Genomic DNA, 23,602 nt, shown 5'->3' with positions numbered 1-23,602 from the left:
ATTTTTGTTTTAAGCAGATAGAACTCAGGTTTTTAATTCATAAATTCATTTTAGATGCTTCCAACCACTAATACAAAAATGTTGGTATTTCAACCAAGTTATTACACCTTTAATGCAATTTTGCATGTTATTTTTAAAATACTTCATTATAAGGAAGTTGGTAGTGAAATAATGCCAAATTTAAAGTTTCCTTACAATGGCAGTCTCGTTTAAAAGTTATACCACCTCCACAGTTGTGAGCAGCTTCTGAAACTCAGCAGACCAACAGTCCAGTGATGCTTTTTCACAGCTGCTTAAAGCAATACTCATGGGGTTGCCAAAATTTAAATTGAATCTGCTCCTGGGAGAAAATCTGGTGTCAAATTAACCCTATTAAGCAAAACAGGAGGGGGAAAAAAAAGCAGAAGTGGGGGTTATGAGGGAGAGTTTTCAGATGGACAAACTCCAAAACCTGTCTCTGTACGGAATCTTGCATGCCCATGGTGGTAGAGGGGACATCCAATTGAGGACATGAGGAGCAGGCAGGATATCAACCTACATTGCCTTGGAAATACATGGGAATCTCTAGTCCTTGAGAATAAGGACAAATAGGAGAACAAAAACCTGTCAGGTTTTTGCTTATGGCTTACACTTTTCTCCTGGGAGCACCAAAGGGAAGTACCCCTTCCCACTGAATTCATCCAAAAGGGTAGATTAGCTGTGCACCTTCTAGTTCTCTTTTAGTTATGACTGCAAATGGTTTTCTTCCCTGATCACAGGACCCATGATCCAGTCTGTGCATAAATTAGATAAAAAGAAAGAGAACTAAGAACTCACAGGCAACCATTAATTTGTCATTTCCTCAATCTAAAGTGTTCGAATTTGTGATGTAAATAACAGTATATTTACAATGTTGTACAAAATCTATAAAGAAAAAAAAGCAAAAAATCAAAACCCAAAAGAAGCTTAGGCATAGCTCTTGCCCCAGAGAGCTCACAATACTCCTCCCCACAGAGACATAAGAGTTTTATCAGATTTATCAAGTATATATGAGCAAGGGGCTAACCTAAATGTGATTTGTTTACATGAAGACTTCTTTATCAGGCAAGCAAAAGTAATCATCTTATAATTTCATGGGAGCTGAATTTGAAATATCTTTTTTTTTGTGGTAATACTTATGCATTGCCAGTTAACTCTATCACAGAGCAGAGAGGGTACAGTTTCACTTATATTGTCTCACGTTTTCTTGTATCAGTCAAATGGTTTTTCTAAAAAGTGTCAAATTAGTTATTTAAAAAGTTATGGTGAACTATCAAAATGCACCCTAACACAAGGAACATTTGTGTATGTGGTTACGCTTTCTAACCAGGATTTTAAACAAAGCTGTAACTTTTTTTTCCCCTTGATCATAACAGCCTTCATTTCACATGCAACTCCAGCTTTTGCCCACAGTTATTCCAGTGCAATAGTGCTTCTGGAGTTTAACAAAACAGAATGTGGCGGACAGTGACAACAACTCAAAAATCTACACCTGAACTGTTAAAACCAATGTAGAAATTGCAGAAAAAAAAAACAACCCTACAGCAAAAGGGGATTCTGACATATTCACCTCTACATTCATCAAAGAGAAAGACCTACTTAATCTTTTTTACACTGTTTATGAAGTAAGTTGAAGACTAAGCTCAATAGCTGTGACACGGGTAAAAATAGGTGTACGGCTTAAGCACGGCAACTCACACTGCTCCACAGGAAGAATTACTCTCCTGGTCAAAATATTTGCCTTTTCAATGAGCTGAACTTTCAGGTCATCTGTTAACAATGTAGATTCTTTCCTGTCTAGAAGAACGTTATTGTCTCTCCTTTAACAAATAGCAGGGTATTGTTCCCAGCTGGTTGCTAATGCACACAATTAGCATGCAAAAATCTTTCAAAGTGCTATACAGAAGATGTATGTGTTGCTTGGATGATCACATATTTTGATTTAGTACTTAATATTTAATTCCTCTGTATGTGTAACATAAAAATTAAACTCATCTTTATTATATCCTCTCATTACATCCCCAACCCTCCCTTTCTCCCTCTGTTTTCAGCCTTCCCATCAAAAATACAGACACACACTACAACTGAGTACAGAGTGTCACTGATGCTGAAAACACTTTTATCATATTTTGCAGATGACCTGTGTAGGAGATGATCATTTAGTCTGCCTTTCTGTTTAACAGATAATTTCACTCCAAAATTCCTGCACTGGGTCATCATACTATGCTTGAACTAAAGGCATCTTTTTGGAAAAATTCACAGCTTTTTTTTGCTGACGTATCCAGAACATCCTTAAATATGCTGTTTGGATAGATAACTGCCTTCAGTTTCAAATTTATTATATTGCTAGAAGAAATACACCCAAGCACAGCTTTCAGCTTCATTATTTTGTCTACTATACCTAAAGGACTACTCCACCTGAAATCTTGTCCCATATAAGTACTTAAAGGCCATCAGTCACTTCTCGAACTTCCCATTGCTAAAAACTACACAGACTGAGCTTCTCCAGGCTCTTACTGTACAGCAGGGTTTGTTGACTTACTTGGTTTTACGGTTTGTAATTGTCCTTGACATGTTCTTCTGAATCTTTTTAAGCTTATCTAGGTTTTGGGGTTTTTTGCACTTTAAACTCAAACAGGATGCAATTTTCTAACATCTTCCTAGAGTTATACAGTAAAATAACAGCACACCTAATTCCACTTGGGATCCCCTATAACCATACCACTGGACTGCAATGTGCATTTTAGCTACTGTATTGTATCACCAAATTCCTCCTTTCCAAAGTACTACTCTCCATTCTACATGTATGATCCCACTGTCTAGACAGATATCTTTAGCTATATTAACATATGCTGAAATGATCGCCATTAATGAAGTACAGACCATCCTTCACACTTATGAATCCATCAATTTTTGCACATATGCATTTTACCAGAGATTACGTTCTATTTTCCTCCAGATCATTACCCAAATCCTCAAAGCAATGGACTGTGAACAACTTCTATAAAATCCAACATGAATGTCCTTAATCCATTACTTCTTTATGATCTGTCAATCAACCACTTTGAAATGTATTTGATATGGGCCATTTTGACTTAGCAAAAGGATGAATTTCAGAAATCAGAATATCATGCAGTACTGTATAAGGTGCCTTACAAAAGCCTACTATACATACATGAGTATCTTTGTCAATGAAAAACTTTCAGCCCCAGAATAAAGAAATAAATACAGACCAGTTCTAACTGTCATGAACAGTTGGGCAAGCAGCGACTCTGCCTTCTTTAATTTTCTGCTGAACAATTCTCATTTCAGCCTTTTACAGTTCTTTCTGTGATCATTATCACAGAATCACAGAATATGCTGATTTGGAAGAGACCCACAAGGATTATCAAGTCCAACCCTTAGCCCTGCACAGAACTGTCCCCAAGAGTCACACCGTGTGCCTGAAAGTATCATCCAAATGCTTCTTGAACTCTGGCACATTGGTGCTGTGACCAATGGGGAGCTCCCTGGGGAGCCTGTTCCAGTGCTCAACCACCCTCTGGATGAAGAACTTTTCTCTATCTCTATTCTCATATCCAACCTAAACCTCCTCTTACACAACTTCAGGCCATTCTGTCGGGTCCCATTGCTGGTCACCACAGAGAAGAGATCAGTGTCTGCCCCTCCTCTTCCTCTCACAAGAAAGTTGAAGACTGCGATGAGGTCTCCTCTCAGTTTCCTCTTCTCCAGGCTGAACAGACCAAGTGACCTCAGCCGCTCCTCATACGGCTTCCCCTCAAGGCCCTTCACCATCTTCATTGTCCTCCTTTGGCCACACTCTAACAGCTTAATGTCTTTCTTACATCGTGGTGCCCAAAACTGCCACAATATTCAAGGTAAGGTCACCCCAGTGCAGAGCAGAGTGGGACAATCCCCCCCCATTGACCAGCTGGCGATGCTTTGCCTGATGCCCCCCAGGACATGGTTGGTCCTCCTGGCTGCCAAGGCACTGCTCACTCATATTCAACTTGCCATCAACCAGGACCCCCAGGTCCCTTTCCGTGGAGTGTCTCGTTCCTCAGTCTGTTTGTATATCCAGGGTTGCCCTATCCCAGGTGCAGAATCTGGCACTTTGCTGTGTTGAACTTCATATGGTTGGTGATTGTCCTTCGAGGAAGGCAACAGCTCCTCCCAATTGTTTTTTTAAATTAACCCGTCCAGTCTAGTATTTAATGTTACACACCAGCCTATCCTATCCCATTTACACTTCTAAGAATTAAAATTAACACAAAGCAAAAATACAAACCCCAGTACCTTGGATATCTTCAGTTGGTTGGGGTTTTTTGTTTGTTTGTTTTAAATCCTGATTTCTGTAGACTAAAGAAAAAATTAAATTTGTTTGTTCCTATCAGAATAAAGAAATATTTTTTGTAAGTCACGATAAATTTTGAACAGAGCATCCAGATTTTGGCCACAGAACAACAGTAGTCTGACTCACAGCAGAATCATAGAATATTTTTTTCAGTACTTCTGTCTCTTCTCAACTATTAACATCCCTATCTAGTAGACACATCCTCACTAGCATTTTTTTGCTCTCAATAGATAAGACAACTTTCACATTGTTCTTAACCCCATGGATAGAAGGTTTATGTTTTTATGTGTTTATATAATCTACTATGGATGGTCTTTTTGTTGTGGCAGTTAATAGCCACTGCTGCTTATGGCATTTTCTCTGAATCTTCATCCATTTGAATATTCATCTCTGCCTTATTACGCTATGACAGTTTCATATCTATCCCTAATGACTTTTCATTGTAATAATTACAAAACGCCTGAGTAACTTTTATTTTTAAGCAATATAACTTTGAGACAAAACTGCTTGCTTTATAATTTCAGTAAAATCTGTGTTATATTATTTCTAGGAAATCATCCCTTTAGCAAAAGTCATTACTGGCAAGGCCGATACTGGATAGAGCATTGAAACGAGCAATGGTAACTATCAGTGCTGATTGTTTTCATGGAAGTGTTCTTATATTTAATTTCATTTTTGTCAAGAGAGTAAAATTTAAGAAATGGAATTTCTTAGTCTCAGAAAAGTATGGTGAATGACCTGCACATATTAGTAACTCCAAGAAAATGTTAATAATAATTACCTAATGTAATCACTCTGAAATAACAACGCATGTTTTCTTTGCATCTAGACATTTAAATAAAGATTCCCCTATCATATAAATCTCAGGAAAATGTGCCTCTGTCCCTAAAAAAAGAAAATTCAGACCTTACAGAACTTTCTGAGGCAACTTTGCACCCTTAAGCATATACTTTATTTAATTGCTTTTACCTTGTGATAAATCAAAACCAGAATGCAATATTTTATTCCTTGTTTTCTGGATGTAAAGAACCCAGTGCCTAGGCCAGGCTGACTGGTAAATCAATGTCAGAATCAAACCACAGAGAAAAAATGGAATGGGCAATAATAATGGCCTAATTTTATAATTTGATTTTGCTCTTACTAAAGTGTGGCACTCAATAAGTGTGGCATAGTGAAAGTTTATTTGACTTTAGTAATTTTCACATAAGCAGTCTAGAGTATTTGATGTTTGGTTTGGGGTTTGTTTTAAATACTTTGTTGGCAAGTAAATAGATTTAAATATATTGGACTCTTTCTACACCATGATCAACAGATATTTTTTACACTGACTGTAATCTTGTTTTGTACTTTTAAATTATTTATTTAATAATTTTGTTTGTTATTTTTTAAAACTAAATGAAGAATCAATATCAATGGCTGCCAATGCCACTAAATCGTCCTGGTTTAGGAGTAAAGTAGAGCTTTTAAACTTATTGCTACTTGTAACTGTTAAAACAATGAGTCATCTGAATGTACATTCGGGCAATTTTAATTTTTGTGTGCTACACCCCGGAAATTACCAATATTTTACGTTTTCAAACTGCATACAAATGCTGAATTTGCAATTAATATATTAAATATTTTTAATAAAATTGTCTTTTAAATGCTGAATACATAATCTAGTATTTTATAATAATATTTAACATTTAGAAATGATAAATTTCTTAATTAAGTTTTATCTGCACCTAAATAATTGACAAAATATTTTTACTTAATATAAGCAAAATAAGGGGCTTACACACACACAGAGAACTGAGAACACTGCATTTGGGGCACTTAAAGTACTCAAGCTGCTTTCTAAATTCTCACTCAATTACTCTATATCTCTATGTTCCCAAATCCTTCCATAACACAGCACTAGCCTTGTAGTCTAATATTAGTAGATGTTTTTCTTTCCTAACCAGTTTTTATTTATATATTGGAAGGAGTTAAGAGAGCAACGCAGTTTACTTTCCTTATCAGTTTTCCCACCTTCAAGTAAACACACTCGAAGTGAAAATAATTTGCTCCTCCTCTTGTGAAACTGAAACCAAAAGTAATTAAAGCATAAGTTTTTCTATCCGAAAGATATTGACAGCACTTTTACTCTGAACTTTAGTTCCATTTGAGTGGCTAAAAATAATCTTTATGAATATCAGCATTTTAAATGAAATGCAGCTCAAAGCAAGCTCAACTACAAGGAGACATCCTGTCTCATCCCACTCCCTGCCCACTGCCCACTCAGTGAATAACTAGAATCCTTAGAAATAAATTATATTTTTAACTATACTTGTATATCACCTGCATCTTCAGATTGGGTTTGCACAACAGCCTCAGAGCATATTACAATATCATCACGGTGGACAAGGAAAATACAACCTTACCCCCTGCAGGCTTTTCATTACTTCCGTGGCACAGCAAAAGTAATAAAAAGTTTCAGCAAACTTTGTAACTGCTATACTTAAAAGTAAAATTCAGGGAACTGTAGCAGGTATGCAGCACCGGGAAGTAACTGGAATCACAACTTATTGCAAGCACGAGTTTTCCATTTTCATAATAAACAGAAGCGTAACCAGTCACTCAAACATAGAGCACAGCATCTTCTCCTCACCCCACCCCTGCATGTGCTGCATGACCTCAAGGTGGAGTCTGGGGACACAGGCTCTGAGTCAGCTCAAGCCAAGGGCAAGAAGCTGTGCAGCCGCACTGCAAGTCTGTCCAGCGAGCTGATCCAGCTGCAAATTAAGCAAGCAGTTTGACAGATTCTCTTTTTTTTTTAACAGAGTTACGTCACTGCTGCAACCATCTCTCCACATCTAACCCTATCTCCCTTCAAATATGCCATATATTCCTGTTCCTTCACTTGAAGTGGCACCTCTTGGATTTCAACACTAGCCAGTCAGTAAATTGCCAGAAAACTATTTCTGCAAAAGCAGCGGGCAACTTTCAGCTAGGCAAGCTTCCTTAATCAGCATTCACTTGACCCAGCAACAAAAATCGGTGTTGGTGCAAAGAAAGGAGGAAGAATGAGTGGTTTGCTGGAGAATGCAGTGATGGAAAGCAAGGCCTGTGGCACCTAGAGAGCCCTAGTACTCACAGCTGAAAGTGGACAAAGAATAGATAGTCTCCTTCCTTAACGTGTAGTATGTTTCAAACCTAAATGTTAAACATCATGCCATTCAAAGAAACATTAAGAGAAAAACTGACACAAACACTGTCAGGATATACAATTTTTTTCCCAGTGGTCTCAGGGCTTGCTCACTGAGGCTGTTCTTTTCTGGCCATCACTCAGAGGCTTAACAGCTCCGATGACCTTCCACGCCTGCTTCATCATCTGGGCAAACACTTGCATGGCCACGCACAGAACCAGATTGAGGAACTGCTTCAACCAAATAAACATTTTCGAGGCAGGGTTTTTTGTTTGGTTGTTTTCAATTATGCCAGATCAATTTTCCAATCCTCTTAACACATGGCCATGCTGCTGCTATGGCTCAACAGAAGGAACAGCTGAGTAATTGGAGCAAGGACCTGCTGAAGTCAATCATAAAGTGCTGCCACCCTAACACCTTCCAAGATTTAATGTAAAAGGAAGTAAAATACAACAATTATTATTTAAAAACATAACTCCATCAGTTACTATCACCCAGATAACAAACCTTAACTTACAGTCTAGTAGCTCCACATAGTGGGGTGTCTAAACACCATAGTGCTGTGCTTAAACTCTTTATACTTCAACAGCACAATCCCTTAAAAACATTCACCTACTAACACAGTTTACAGTCCCAAGGGAAGATCTGTAATGAATGAAAAGTTGGGTATTATCCAGCATTGGGATCAGAAGACTGTAGAAAAAGGAAATAAAACCTCAGTGCTTAGGAGGCCAGACTTAAGGATATTTAACTTAACTGACTAAATTAACCCAACTAGCCTTTCTATACCGTTTTGTAGAGAAAGGGGATCAAGTCTGATGACCTTTTAGAGGAATTTCACTTAAATGGCCTAAATGGCCTTCTGGATGACTCTCATCACGGACTGCTGAGGACATCAAAGATAATGCTGCAGTGCTAGTTGAATACCTCTGCAGTTAGCCCCACCAAAGTCAAACCAAACCAAAACCCAACTTAAAAGGGAGACAGGCTTGTCTGCAGCTTGTAGTTGTAGCATGGCTTCTCACTGTAAGACCCAATTAGCCTGCTCTACTTAATTCTAAGACGTTCTGACAATATTTACTTGGGGGAAAAAAGAAAAACAAAAAAGATAAAAGGCTTTATTTTGCTTGTGCTTTGGCTCAGGGATTCAAACTTTGTCGGGGAGATGATCAAATGATTGGCAATCATCTCTGAAACACTCAGTCTGAGTGATAGGCTCAATGCAAGACGTGACAGAGAAAAGAGAGAATTACATTTTTCGAGACAGTGTTCAGGTGTCCAAATGATTAGAGCCTCCATTGTTCCCCAACAACCCCTTCCTACCCTTCTCCCTTCCTACCCTTCTTTCTACAAAAGATAAACCAGTTTTAACAGATGGGCCTTTCTTCCACTACATAACCAAGTTTCAGATTCTTGCAGAAAAACAGAAAACAGTCTTGCTTTACAATCAATAGACAACTAATTCCACACTGAAAGTGCCCTTTCCTGAACAACTGGACGGAGAAAGATTTTTCTGGTGGCTTGACTGCAAATGAGGGAGACAGATATTGAAAAGACATTGGGAAGGTAAAACGCAAAGGTTTGACAAAAGGTACAAATTAATAGAAAGGGAGTGTTCATTTAGTGAAAAGCAGAACACAAAATTATCACATGGTTCCACAGTCAATCACCACTTTCTTCTTCCCCTTCTCATAATTTACTATGTCTCAGTATACTTTAAGACTTTATTTAGCATATAAAGATATAAAATCCCTTTTCCAAAATGAATCACTTTTAGTCACATCTTAGTTCAAGCTTCATAAATATAAGCAAGTGTACATAAGAAAAAATAGAAAGCCAAATATAGCATTATTTTACTAATAGAAATAATAAACCCATATATACAGATATATACATTAGAGCGATGACTCTCATTAATTCCCATTATTTATTAAAATATCCACAGCCAAAGAACATTATTTTTCTTTGACAATAAGAATGCCATAATACAGAAATTATTTTGTGTGCATGCAATGAATGGGTTTTGTTACATTTCATAGCTTTGATTAGATATATATATATGCTCAAGTGTGAAGGACAAAATTCTTTAGAATAAACTAGGTTGTAATTACTTGACCAAGGACTTTAGCACTGAATAATTCAATTAATACTGAATATATTCAAATAACACACAGCAATAAACAGCTTCACATTTTACAGACCAACACCAGTATTACGTTTAACTAAGATCTTCTTGTACTGAAAAAACATATCACATGCTATTTAACAACTGATATTTGTGCATCACTCCTTCCTTCTCCTAAGTATCCAAAGGCACAAAGAATTGGAGCATAGCAAATTATTTTCTCTGGATAAATGGAGGAAAATAACATGGGGATAGGTATAAATGAACAACAGCACAGTTTCACCTGCCACTAGGAGTGGATTAAAACCTAATGTTCATGGGGACATAAACCACATGATGTGCTAGTGTTCATTCTATATCCTCACTAAATCCATGTTTCATGGCATGCATAGGTAACCTCCAAAACACCATTTTATTCAACGTGCTTGTTCTGCATTGCACCAGTTTCAGGGCAAAACTGAACTTAAAATCGAAATTGATCATTGTAAAGAACTGGTTTTAAAGATACCGTGTTTGAATGATTTATCTCAATACACATTTTAAAAATATCCAATAAAAGACAACCCTGTTATTAAACCTTTACTGATAAGAAAGTAGAGAAGCATGGTACAGTCTGCATACATGTATCCTGCTGATGAAAATAAGAGCAAGATTCCATCTTTGTATGGTTTTAAAGATTTGTGAAGTAGTAATCCTTTATATCCATTGGGTTTCTGTAGTCATAGAACATAAGCTGTCAAAATCAGCAACTGCTTGATGTACCAGCTTCCATGTTTTAACAGTCCTACAATGCTACATCTCAGAGATGCCTCCTTAAATACAGTGATTTCCATCTTCTCACTCAGAACTTGATATTTTGTTCTTGGGTGGTTTAAATAAATAAACACAAATCTCAGGAGATGTGATGAATACAATGTGGGAGACAGGAAAAACAAATCAATTAAGGAGCTGCCCTGATAGAAGAGAGATGTCTCTAACTTGAGTGAAATAGAATCTGAAACACTGATGGAACTTTTGAAACAGGAAGCTACCTTATTTGCCATTGGCATCTGGGAAAAAATTCTTTGTTGTTACTGATCGTCATTGCTTGATTACCTGGGTGAAAATACAGCTTATTCCAATGCTAATTCTCTGGAAGTCAATGTCTCTCAAAAGTCATATGATAATAAACTTGCCCTAGACTTCCATATTGCAGTGTCTTACGGAAGTTTTTTCCAAATTAAAACCACACAGAGATCAAGTGTCCTTTACTCTCCCACTCAACACAGCCCCTTTTGTACAATCAAATCCAAACATGAAGTACATAACACTAAGCATATGAACCACACAAAGGAAAGAACATTTGAAAACAACTCGTAAGCTGGGCTTTAACCTTCTCTAGCCACATACATATACTATAAAAAACCCGATGTGCACCAACAGTTTAAATTTTATCTTTGAAACTTCTGACCTTGCAAAATCAGAAGTGAAAATTGATTGACTACTCTAAAACTGCACTCGTTTCTGTTGCCCTTGGGAATGCTTGGACATCTAGTTACTCCTTCAGCTGCAAAGGAGGGTGGCGAGCTGGGGAAGATCTACAGCAACCCTTTCAGGAGGCATTAGAAACTGTTTAGCTGGAAATGCTCACAGTTGAGTTGCTTTGAATATTTCTATATAGAACAACTATATTTATGATCTAACTCCACAGAAAAATACAGAACAAAAGCTCAAGATTCTCAGTCTGATGCAAACATAATTCCTTTTACTTTATGTTTCTTTGTTCTTAGAAAGCACTATTAATTCAAGATCAAGTTTGGTCCTTATCTGTGACCCAAACAAGCAAGAAAGAAAATGTCAGCATTGAAAACATTAGTGGTCACCTAAGAGTTATGGTATAGAGTTACTATATGGCAAAAAGCCTACAGAGAAGAAAAAAACAGGTTTTTTCTGTTTTCAGAAGTTTTCCATCAATCTTCCTAATTTTATATATTTTACTCCAGTACAGTCTACTATGGTTTATACTTACACTCACAAAACAGTACTAATTTCAAATAATGAGATTAATTCCTAGAATTATTATTACAAGTGCTATGACAATTTGTTTTATTCTCTAGGCATATTCCTCTTTCCAAATTTTCTAGACTACGAGTCTACTCACACAAAGCTGGTAGCTAGACCTTTTTTTGGGATGGAATCCTTAAGCACATTAAATCTCCACTGAAGACTCTGCAGGCATCTGGAGTGTACACTGCTGATGATTTTAGGTTTCACACAGAGTTAGTGTTTCTGTTCTGTTTGATCACATAAGCTAACAACCTCCTCTTGAAAAATTTAAGTACAAATTAATAGAGTTCAGTAACACCAATGTATTCTGTGGTTATGACTCAGAAAATACCTATACAAATGCCTTAAACTACAACAACTGAAGAAGACCCCTGTGAGTGTTTAGAAATATTGTCCGAAGAGAAAATGATGAAAGTTTAGCCCAAGGAACAATTGTGCTAACACAACTGAGCAACCCAGCAATCACATCATTCTCCTTACACCACACCCTGCCAGGATCAACAGAAATGGGCACAGAATGGCTCCATCCACAGATGTGCCCCTGCCTTTTCCCGAGCCTGCAGCCGCAACCCTGTGGCAGATATGCGCAGGGAACGAAGGTGGGCTATGAACAGCTGGGCAGCTCAGGTCATGCTGCTGGCATTTTATAACCAAGGCTCAAATCTGCCTTCTCCCAACAAAACCAGCCATGAAAGCTCCCAACGACTATTGCTGTGTCACGTTTCCCACTTTTTCCTCTACAGTAAGACATTATGGACCTGTCATAGGAATCAGGAAGCTGAACTGGGTGGATCTTTTGTGCAAGAACCTATAGCCTCACATTCTCATTATTTCGTTTTAGACACAATCCCAGGTCTGTTAGTTTTAACCTTGTGAGTAACCTAGCCGTTAAAGCAAAGTGGAAGAGTTACACTGCACTAGTAGGAGCTATGTTTTATACACACATAGAACTGGGGAAAATACGGTGCTGAAATCAAAACACAACAAACTAGCATGATTTAACAGCTAGCCAAACTATAATCCAGCTAATTTTCCCAAATTTACTTTGAATTGCTTTGCATCCCTCATGTATCTAGTTATTGGTAACAAAAATGTTATCAATATCCTGATGATGCCTCATTGAAGAACTGCATTTAATGGAAAAAACTTCAAAACAGACGTCTGACTGAGTAGAACATTCAACACATCACAGTCAGGAAAGTATTTTGGAGTTAAGGTATATCCATTTCAACACTCTTAAGAATGGACCTCACTGGTTCCCCTACATACATATTTACAAAATGTACATCTAATATTTTTCTGTGATAAATACATCATAACATACTTCCCACAACTTGCTTTAAATTGACATCTTCAAACTAAAGCCAAATTCCCTAAAACAAGAAAATTTCCATAAACCAGTATTCTACAGGAAGTGGTGATGCTAAGAGAAGTATTTAAATGTCTCTGCAAAATTAAAATCATAAAGTCACTAAAAAAAAAAAAAAAAGTATGTATTCTTCCTTCCCTATCAACCTAGGATATTAAAAAAAAAACTCTGGATTTTGATTTTTCAGATGCTACTATGACAATCAGACTGAGCATTAACACCTAATTTCCTTAAAAGGAGTGAAACCTTCAGAAACTGTGGGGGCAGAAGAGTTAGAGAGGCACAACTACAAATGTGGTTAGGCCACTTAAAACACATACCTTATCTTTCCCCACAAAAGAAATGAAACAAACAAACCCTCAGACATAACATGGCCAAGAAGGAAGATTTGATCAGAGCTATACTAATTCATTTTATGTACCGTGATTACAAAATGTGAAGCCTCACTAAGGAATCACAACAGAACTATGTTACAGTAGTTTCATTATTAAATATAACTAATAGACAGTTAAAAGATAATTAGAAAATAGTTGCTTTATTTTGCAGCTAATGCTACCAAAGTGGCTTCAAAATAATTTAAAAATGGAAATCTATGATTAAAAAATGGTTTTTAATCCATATCCATTCTATGTATTCATACATATTCATAGGTGCCTTGAAAAATATCTACCACAAGTCATCATTAAGGGACACACGTAAATCTTCTGAGGATGTTTATGAAAACAGTATATTCTTCCCTTAATAGTGTACTAAGCCAGTAACATGCTAATTTTCTTTTCCTCTAAGTAATACAGAGAGAGGTTCAAAGAAAGGGTTTCAAAGAACACAAAATTCTTGTGTGTAAATATTAAAAGTCCATCAAAAATTAGAAAAATAAAAGCTCTTCTAAGAAAGATACCACAGCTTTGGAAAATACAATTGATAATGAAAAATACAGAACTTTTAAAGTATTTTCTAGTCTAACAATAGACTGTCAGAGAAAGCACATGGTATGTTTAATACGTAAATTATAAATGTTTTACTCTAAGATTAAAAAAAATAATCAAGCCTGTACTTCTTGAACAATAAAGTTATCTATCACATGTCATCAAAAACCTCAAAGGCACAGAAGAAGTGAACAGGGACTGACTTGAGCATCCCTTTTAACCCCGCAAACACAGTTTGTGGAGCTCCAACAGATACATAAAAACAATAAACTGCCCAGTAAGAGCAGATTTGGAATTTACTACAGAAGAATAAGAGTGGCATTACAGGCCTGCATATCACTTATATCCATCAGATCTGCACATCCAGTTATCACATATTTAAGAAGTCATTCTGGTTGAATAAGATGAAAGCATAACTGTTAGTAACTTGTTTTTTCTACCACTTTGGCACAGGTCAGAAATGCTGCAGCAGTCAGGAAGAAATGAAGCTGCACCTACTGAGAAGTCTGAAAGGGACACAGCACCACTGATGCTGTTCCAGCTATGCCAACTTTCCTGAGGAACAAGGGGCTGTGGTGTGTCTCATTAAGTCCTTTGTGTCCGATAATTCATCCTCATTCAAGAGCTACCGAACATCAGCATAGTGCAAGAAACCTTCTGTGATAGTAGTTTTGCAAGTTGGAAGTAATTATTCTGTAACTCTAAACCAGCACCACAGCAGTAAATCTCTGATTGACCAAAAAATTCTAGAAATTAAATCACAGTAAAAGCCAGGGACTGTGAAGGTAAGAATTATCCGAGCTTTACATGCTTTATGGATGGTGCATCTCTCCCCGTTTCCCACCTCCTCTGCCTCCCATCTTTTTTTTTCTGTGATGGACATGGGCAATTCAAAGTAAGTTACACAGAAAAAAATTAAAAACATATATTTTCTCAATATACCTATTTTGTACATGTAGGTACAAATGAGTTTCATGCATAAAAACTGCTAAAACACCTCTTTATCTGTGAACCACTTGCAGTTCTACACAAGACACAGGCAGAAGTTCATTCCTTTGCACACGTGTGTTTGAACTCACTCCGGGAGCAGCCTAGAGCCTTGCCAGGCCAGTGGCACTGCAGAGGGCAGAGCACACTGGAGGAAATCCCAGGGGGAGCTCAGGCATTCCCCCTGTGGCAGCAGCAGAAGACAGGGCACCAGACCTTCTCAATTTTGTCCAGAGCTCTGGAGCTAACTCAAGCTGGCGAAAAGCAGCCTGGCGGGACATGGAGAAGTCAAGCTTCATGCACTAAATATGATGGCTCCATTTCTGCAGTGCTCTTGCATTCATGATCTGGTTTAAAGAAGTGAAAGTCACCAATGGGGGAAGAACAGCTAATCCTCAATTCTATTTTAAGTCAGATGTATAGTTCCTAAGGGGTGAAAGCAATACAAACAGGTCTAATGTAAATTCCTAGTCTTGTTTAGTTGGGTAGGGTCAGTCAAGCAGTCAAGCAGTCTTAGTCTTTTACCTTGCCTGAAACAAGCAGTAACATTTGCACCACTTGTCAAAATAAAATTGCAAAAACTCAGGCATTACATCTCAATGACTATAAGACCTCCTTTATGAACAAGATCTTTAACCAAGACCTTGGGAATCAGCACATCAGAGACAAGCAGCAGAAGATAGATCCCAAGACAATCTGGACTTCCTGCAAGACAGGTTGAATTAAAAAAACCATTTCAATTAGGAAAAAACCAGCTATTGCCCAAACAGCCAATTCTAATTTGCTGTTAATAGCAATTTTTCATCAAATAGCTATAAGAAATTACAACAAACTCCGAGCTGTGTACCATAGATAATGGATTTACCCTTTCAGTTAACTTAAGCAAAACAAATGTTTAAACTTCCCAGTAAATGCACACAAAACATGATGAAGGTTCGATTGCTGCAGTGTTACTAGGGTTGTGAGAGAAAAGCTGGGTTTAAGTGGGTAACTCCTATGCAGTATCAAATTTTCAGCAAAATGACAGCATTTCTCCTCCAATTTTCTACACTATTATTTAAAAAACTAGCCTAGTAGATGAAGAACAGCCCACAGGACCACTTTTTTTGACTTGTGGCCGCTACCGTATACACAAAGTTTAAATTTTCTTGGAATACGTGTCTTTGGGTCTTACTTATTAGGTGTTTAAACCCGACATATAGCTTACTGCAAGGCCATAGAACTTCAGGCAGTTGCTCCTTAAATTTCTTTCAGTTTGTAATTTCGCTGTATCTGTATAATTTAATGTCAAAGGCCTTAGTTCTAAAAATAAAACCAAAAATACTGAATCATCATTGGAAGTGAAGAATCACCTTGAGAATACCAGACACCAGGATGAAAAAAATGCATATGTATTTTGCAAGACACTTGAAGAATTAAAAAAAAAAGAAAGACATTTTCCATTATATATAAAACATACAAAAATGTATAATTTTGAACTACAGAACTTCAAGTTATGTTAATCTGTAATATTTTCATGGAAAAGGCATCAATGCATAGGTGTACTTGCAAAGTTCACACAAACTGTTTTGCTTACTTCTGGTAAAACCCAGTAAAAATGTTGTGATATGACTAGCAATCATGGCCCAAGCCAAACTATGGTTACATAAATTAAACCAATGGGCCATTTATACCATCACCTCTACCAGTAATCCTCAGAGGAAAGATAGAAACACTTGGCACTTTAACTAGATACAATGCCCACAGACAGAGAACTTTGATACATTTCCACCACATCTAATACAAAAAAAGTTAATAAATTTTATGAGAAAGAGACTCTTCCAAACTCAGCACAGAGTTACTAGTTGTCTACCAGATGCCATTTGGTACGTCTGACCTGCTGGCCAACACACAGTTGTCCTGGAGAGCACTTGTATGGAATCATTTCCACATTTCATCAAACAAACTTGTCATGCCAACCACAACTCAGAATGACTTCAATCCCAGACATCACTACAAGACTTTGCCAAAGGAGGTCAAGGGATTTGACTGCAGTGAGAGCAAACATAGTTTGCTTTCAAAATAACCTTCTAAATGAGGTGGATACCCTACTTCTAATTACTCCAGAGAAGATAAGGAGAATAATCAACACAATTTCAGCTGGTGGGAAACAGTCACTAAACGAAAGTTGTCACAGTGAAAAAGAAAGTAGCCCTCCTATTCGCCCAAAGGGATGTACAAAGGACTTTCCAGAAACCACAGCAACGCAGATATGAAGAGAGATGCCCTAAGATGTCAATCCCTATTGAAAAAACTTGTGGAAATCCAAATACAATGGCACCTTTTCTTATGTTTTCCTTTACCTATCTTGTTCACCAGTTTCTCCATGTCTGTCCACCTCACTAAGAAACAAACTGTCACTTGAAGAATCAAACTTACAAACAGAAAAACTATGCTATTCGCCTCACCCACAGAGGCTGGAAACATTACCAATTGTTTCATTTTCCATATAGAAAAAAGAGTCTCTTATAATTTTTCTCAATAAAGTTCCATATTTTCTTCAGATCTTCTACTCTCTCGAAAAAAAAAAAGAAGCAGGTAGTCATTACCACAACCTCTCCTGTGTGCTCAGGAACACATGACATGGAGGATATACAGCCCAGGAACAAACAGCATAGAGGATATACAGTCAGACCAACAGTCATCCTTCCAGCCTGTTCATATATTTCAAGGGCTTGATCTTTGAATTCCAAATCACTGGCCTACATAGAGATCAGCTCCCTCTCTCCAGAGATGATATCCAGAGTAAAAATAATCCCATAAACAAATGAATCCTTAAAAAAAAAACCAACAAAAAAACTTACCTTCATTTTTTATAAGAGGAATTTTTATTTGTATTTTGGAAGAACCATGACACATATCACCAGGAGTAGCTGGCATTCGTACTTAGACTAACAATTGCAAATAGATTATACATTTTTTTTGATCAAGACACCAGATCCAGATTCAGAAGGAAAAACAGAGGTATAACACATGGCACTGGATTTCAAACACCAGATTCAAAGACTATTGTACGGCATGAACTATAAAGAAAATAGCCATGAAACAGAAATAAAGCCCCAGTCAATACCCTGGGCAGTTCACATAACAGTTTAAATTACTAAATAGTTAACATTTCACATTAACCTGCAGCTATGTCCTTCCCAAATTAGTGCTCACTACATTTGAATTATTTATTATTTTATGATTTTTCAAACATGGCTAGAAAATTCATCATAAGACAAAACTTGTCAAAAACGAGCAATCTAGAAAAAAAAGACACCTTGACCACATCCTAGTCCAAAAGCATTAACAACTTCGGCATCTCAATCAGACTTTGCACTTACACGATTAAAGAATGTGTCTCATTTTTAAAATTAAAGAAGTAGTTTATCTCTTCAGGTGGTTTGCAAAAGAGGATTTTGCCCAATAGCCATCACACACCACGTGCCAAGTGAGGACGGCCATGCTCGACAGACTACTGAGACTTTCGTACAAGTCAACATTTTGAAAACAACTCAAGACAACCAAGAAGAGTCATGCACAATGGTCACTCAACTTCAGCCCAATGCCCAGCAAACAGAATTCTTCTGGTCATTTCTTTATGCCTGTTGAAACCAATATCCTATTGTCCATCTTTGATCAAACACAGCAACACACTAAGAGCAAGTACCGGTCACATCAGAGTCTACGGGCCAAACTCCACAAACCCAACAGAAGTTTTTCCAAAGTCAAAGCAAGTTTTTGGCAATCCCTTCGGATGCAGAGTGGTCTCTAAATTTCTCTCCTCCCAGGGATGATCCCTTCAAGATTGGCTTAAGCCACATTATGAGGATGGGGAAACTTGCCAAAGCAATTAACTATGATTTATCTGTCTTGGGAATACAGGCCTTCAGTCTTCTTTCTAGTCTATCAGTTCAGCACCTCTGCTTGGCAGTCAACTTGCTTCGAACATAAGCCCACCAGGGGCACCTTTCACTGGCATGTAACTCCATTAACGAGAGATACATGTGCACCAACAGTACAGTAAGACATCTTCTGTCAAGTGTCCTGAAGGCTGTCTGTTCTCTCTTTGACCTTAGAATTCCAGCCTCTGGATATACTTTTTTTTTTAATAGATCACTGCCTCGATGCATATTAACTACAAGATAAGACCATTTTTGGTTTTGGGTGGCCACTTCTTTACCTAAAAGGCAAGAACGGCTGCAAAACAACAGCAGCTTTTCACTCCCAGGGATGACTTCTTGTAAAAATAAAAACAAGGAAGTTCAATCCAAGAGAACCATGATGCTTTTCAATCAAGGGCAAGGATGTGAAATTGCCACACATAAGACAGGAAATTCAAAGTTAGGCTGTCACCTCGCTCCGTTCTTCACCCCAAAACCTTCCTCTCCCGTCAGCACACCCTCTGACCACCTCCCGAGCGACGAGTGAGGGATGGCGTGTCAGAGCCTTAACTTTCAATCTTTTTGGGGCTTCCCTTGCAACCTCAACCGTATGGTTGGAGCACGAAGAGCCGAGTTTAAATTTTAATATTTTGCATCGCCGCAGCTTGCTGCACGGCCAAGGGACACGATGGTGGCACGGGACCTTGGTACAGACACAAACCCAAGAGGAGAGCCCCTTAGCCCTCCCCCCCCCCCCCCCCCCAAACTCCCCCTGGGCCGGACAGAGGCAATAACTCGGCTTTGCACACATTTTTGCACAGCGCCGGGCTCGCACTCCGGCGTGCTCGCCGCCGGGGCTGTCAGCGCCGCTCGCCCCATCCAGCACCCCCTCTGCTCCTGCTGGACTCAAAGTGTTGTGTGAACGTGGGGAAAAGAGGGAGGGGGGGGCGGGGGGGGGGGGCAGTGCAGGCCACGGTAACACTTTGCCGCCTCCTCCTTTCAGTCACATTTCCGTCCTCCTCCCGCAAAACTGGGGAGGGCAGGGGGGGCGGGGGGCCAGGCTGGGCACACACGCAGGCGCCGGGCCCAGCGCGAAGGGGCAGCACCCGCCGCAAGTGTGGGTGACAAGCCCGGCGGCGCTCCCGGGGCGCAACAAAAAGGCTCCCGAGCGGGGTGGGGTGGGGTGCGGTGGCCGGCGGGGCCGGGGGCAGGGCCGGCGGGGATCGGGGGCTCTTACCTCGTAGAGTTCCTCGGAAGCCATGCTGGGGGAGCCCTCACAAGGTGGAGTTGGGTGCTGGTTTGGAAATACTTTTGTTTCAGTTGGTGTCCGTTTGGCCTCCTCCTCCTCTTCTGCCTCCTCGTCTTCTTCTTCTTCTTCTTTTTCTTCTTCTTCTCCTCCTCCCTCTCCCTCCTCCTCCTCTTTCCCCCCTCCTCCTCCTCCTCCTCCTCCTCTTCCTCCTCCTCCTCCTCTTCTTCTTCTTCTTCCTCCTCCTCCCTGCGCGTCTCTCTCCAGCGCAACTAGCAGCTCCGCTCGTTAAATGCCAGTGAGGTGCTAGTGCTGCTGCTGCTGCTGCTGCCGCTGCTGCTGGTGCTGCTGCTGGCGGCGGCGGCGGCGGCGGCGGCGGCGGCGGGGGGGGTGCGCGCACGGCAGCTGCGCAACTCGCTCGCTCTCCCCGCTCGCCCTCGCACAGCCCGGCGCGCACGCACAACGCGCGCCCCCGCGCACACACACAACGCGCGCCCCCGCGCACGCCCTGGCCCGCGCGCCCCCGCGCACACCCTCACACGCGCGCTCGCGTTCCCCCCCACCCCGCACCCCTCCGGCCGGCCCCGGCTACGCTCGCTCGCTCCCTCCCCAGGAACACTAATCGAGCGCAGAGAGGCAGCGCCACACGCAACCACCACTCTCCGCCCCGCCGGCTCCACCAGCCGCCCCCCCCCGCCCGGCACCATCCTCCTCCTCCTCCTCCTCCGGTCCTTCCTCCCCCCGCCGGCTTTGATCTCCCATTGTCTGCTCAGCTGAGCCCGGCGGCGCGCGGGGGGGGCGGCGGGGGCGCGCGCCCGCCCGGGGCCGCGCCCGGGAAACCGCGCTGGGGGGTGGGGGGTGTCCGCGGGACGGACGCGGAGTTTGGAGAAAGGGGGAGCCTGAGGGGGTGGTGTTGGGACGACATGGGGCCCCACGCACGTGCGTCGCTTCCCCGAGCACCCCCCTCCCCCAAGTGCTCGTCCCTGCCCGACCCTCCGGGCTCCGCTCGTCCGTGGGCTCCACCGTCTCCCAGCCCATCGCCCTACTGCGGTGCCATATGTGCGAGCAACGCCGTATCGCGAACGCACGCGTTTCTTTCCCCTCCGAACTTCCTTGGTTGGATGCCTTCGCCATAAAATAAACTAAGCAGCCCTCGAGGGTCGCTGCCAACGGCAGATACGTGCCTTCCACCTCCCGACTGACCGCGTTTGCCAAAACGGGAAGGCCCTGCTGAGGCCTCCCTGGTGCGATGAGTCAACAGAAAGTCCATGAGCTGTTGACTTTCTTATGGGTCCAGCACTCATTACACCCCTCAACGTTCTCATGCTCTTGTCACCTCTTTCATCTGGTGGTAGTGCTTCACAGGAATTTGTATCATCTGGGGGTGCTTCACAGGAATTTGTGCACGTGAGGGGCTGTGCAGCAAGCCCTTACCTTGTTGAATTGGAGGCATTGCTGTGCAAAGGTAGATGTGAAGAGTTACTTCTTCAGGAGCAAACTCTTCAAGACAGAGCTTCTTATCTCAAAAGGGCTGAAGGATGGGACAAACCCAGTGTCAGGACAGGAATGCCACACCTGTGTGTTCTGCCATACTTAGGCATCCAGGGAGCCATACTCTGCCACAGAACAGCACAAGTTAAAGCAGAGTTCATCATATTCGTTTAATCAGCCAACCCAATGGGTCAACTAAATTTTGATCAAGTTGCCTTTTGTGTGTGTGTGTGTGTGTGTGTGTCAAAGGCTTTCAGAAGTGTTTCTGGAAAACTGAGAAATTCCTCAATGTTCTACTTTGACGGACAAGTTTAAGACTATTGTCCAGCAGATACCCATTCAGAAAATGTTGATCCATTTGTGGGCTTTGGATGATTTGTGTAGAAAGATCTGGAGATTCCCTTCTCAGGCTTGATTAATATGCCCATTCTTTATGAGAAATATGTTGATGTCTCCCAGGTCAACATCCTTCATCTGGGTAACTGAAATTCTGGTACCGGACTTCCAGGTGGACCTAATTTGTGTGGATAAAATATCTAAGAACTTTCATACTTTTCATAGTTTCCCAATCTTCTAACTAGTCTATGAAAAGGTATTTAAACCACTTCTTGAGGTGTTCAAGGGCTAGACTTAATCTAAGTGGTGAAAAAGGGGGTCGTTCAGTGACAGTAACAGGGTCACTGATGGAAGGAGGGGCCTACATATGATCTAGTAACTCTGTGACTGCCTTTTGGAGGTGAGCATTTAATTGCTATTCCTAAGAGGGCTGAATCCTTTTTGAGCTGTACACAGCGTAACATCACTGTTGTAGCCACCCTTTGAAAGACAGTCTTTGAAAGTAATCAGTACTCATGCTTTAGCAAAGAGATGGCAGCAGCGATTGCTGCAGATGTTACTTTGCTTGCAAGGCATAAAACTACAATATCTTAAATCTGTACTAAGGGTGTCACCACTGTAGTAAACCAGGTCTTAGGTGTTTTGATTTTCTGGATGACTAAAAAGAAACAGTTCATCAGTATTGTTCCATTTTTAGTATTTCAAGGAAAGAGCCAAAGCTCAAAGTTATTACTAGTTTTTAATGTTCTGACCACACTTCACAATTCATCTTCAGTGAAGGAATTTCTTTTTTTACACATATTTATTGCTTGCATTGCCATTAATTCTTCCTTGCCTTCTAACCTTTTGTGCTTGTTGCTTTATAAGACTTTTCAGAGAATCAGTCATACTCTTCAAAAATGTGATAGTGCTATGGTTCAAGCATCTGAGAGGTTGCCAGGCTTTGTGACTGATGTCCAGATTTTGCAGTTAGATTTTGCTGTACTAAGTTTCTTGTTAGCTTGCTCTTACCTTGCTTTCTCTAGAAAAAAAATCAAATTGTCCAAAGGTTGCATGGTGAATTGTCTAAATCACCCTTTCTTATTTCTAGAGGTACTTCACAAGTTCCTCACTGGAGGCAGGATGTATCAATTTCTAACAATATTTTGTTTGTTGAAACCAACCTTACTGCCAACTTCCTAAATGGCTTTCCTAACATTCCATGGAAGTGTTTCCAGTAGAAACGTTGTATGGAATGCAGTAATGGAGCAGTCTAAGAAGACTGGAAAGCCAGGCCAGTTTGAGTTCTGACAGTGATAGCAAATGTTTTCAGACATGGCTGAGCAGCATTAGTTAATCCAGCTTTGGAAAGTACCAGACAATGTCAGCCAAACAGGAAGTTTTACCATGTGCCTACAGAGCTTCCAGTTCAAAGTGGACTATTGACTTAGTAGCACTCCTGGTAAAGTCAGGAGGACAGTTGTTCTTCTGTTTAGCAGAATAAAGAATGTTCTAATTTATGGGCAAAGTACAGGTCATGGAATCAAATTCATTTGAAAGGTCAACTCCATTTTGACCTCACTCTGTGCCACTGTAATGTCTATAAGGAAAGTTCACGGGACTGAAAATATCCAAGAGGTCTGTATTAGATGG

General features: G+C 40.3%; 1 protein-coding gene across 5 annotated transcripts in view; it reads right to left on the bottom strand.

The window, feature by feature from the left end:
• The window catches only part of CDYL (chromodomain Y like), a 106,259-nt gene extending 85,677 nt beyond the window's left edge, over positions 1 to 20,582 (bottom strand). For 2 of the 5 annotated variants that reach the window (XM_064663435.1, XM_064663444.1), the window contains exon 1: positions 20,135 to 20,573. In XM_064663435.1, coding sequence (XP_064519505.1) covers positions 20,135 to 20,158 — 24 coding nt within the window. In that variant the 5' untranslated portion in view covers positions 20,159 to 20,573. Of the gene's footprint in view, positions 1 to 20,134 lie in introns of all 5 variants that reach the window. The other 3 variants (XM_064663411.1, XM_064663420.1, XM_064663427.1) reach the window with 3 other exon arrangements.
• Between the last annotated feature and the right edge of the window lie 3,020 nt (positions 20,583 to 23,602).

The sequence above is a fragment of the Pseudopipra pipra genome, chromosome 1 (genome assembly GCF_036250125.1).
Source record: "Pseudopipra pipra isolate bDixPip1 chromosome 1, bDixPip1.hap1, whole genome shotgun sequence".
Classification (NCBI taxonomy): Eukaryota; Metazoa; Chordata; class Aves; order Passeriformes; family Pipridae; genus Pseudopipra; species Pseudopipra pipra.
The sequence above is the reverse complement of the archived record's forward strand: the minus strand, read 5'-3'. Positions and strand labels throughout refer to the sequence as shown.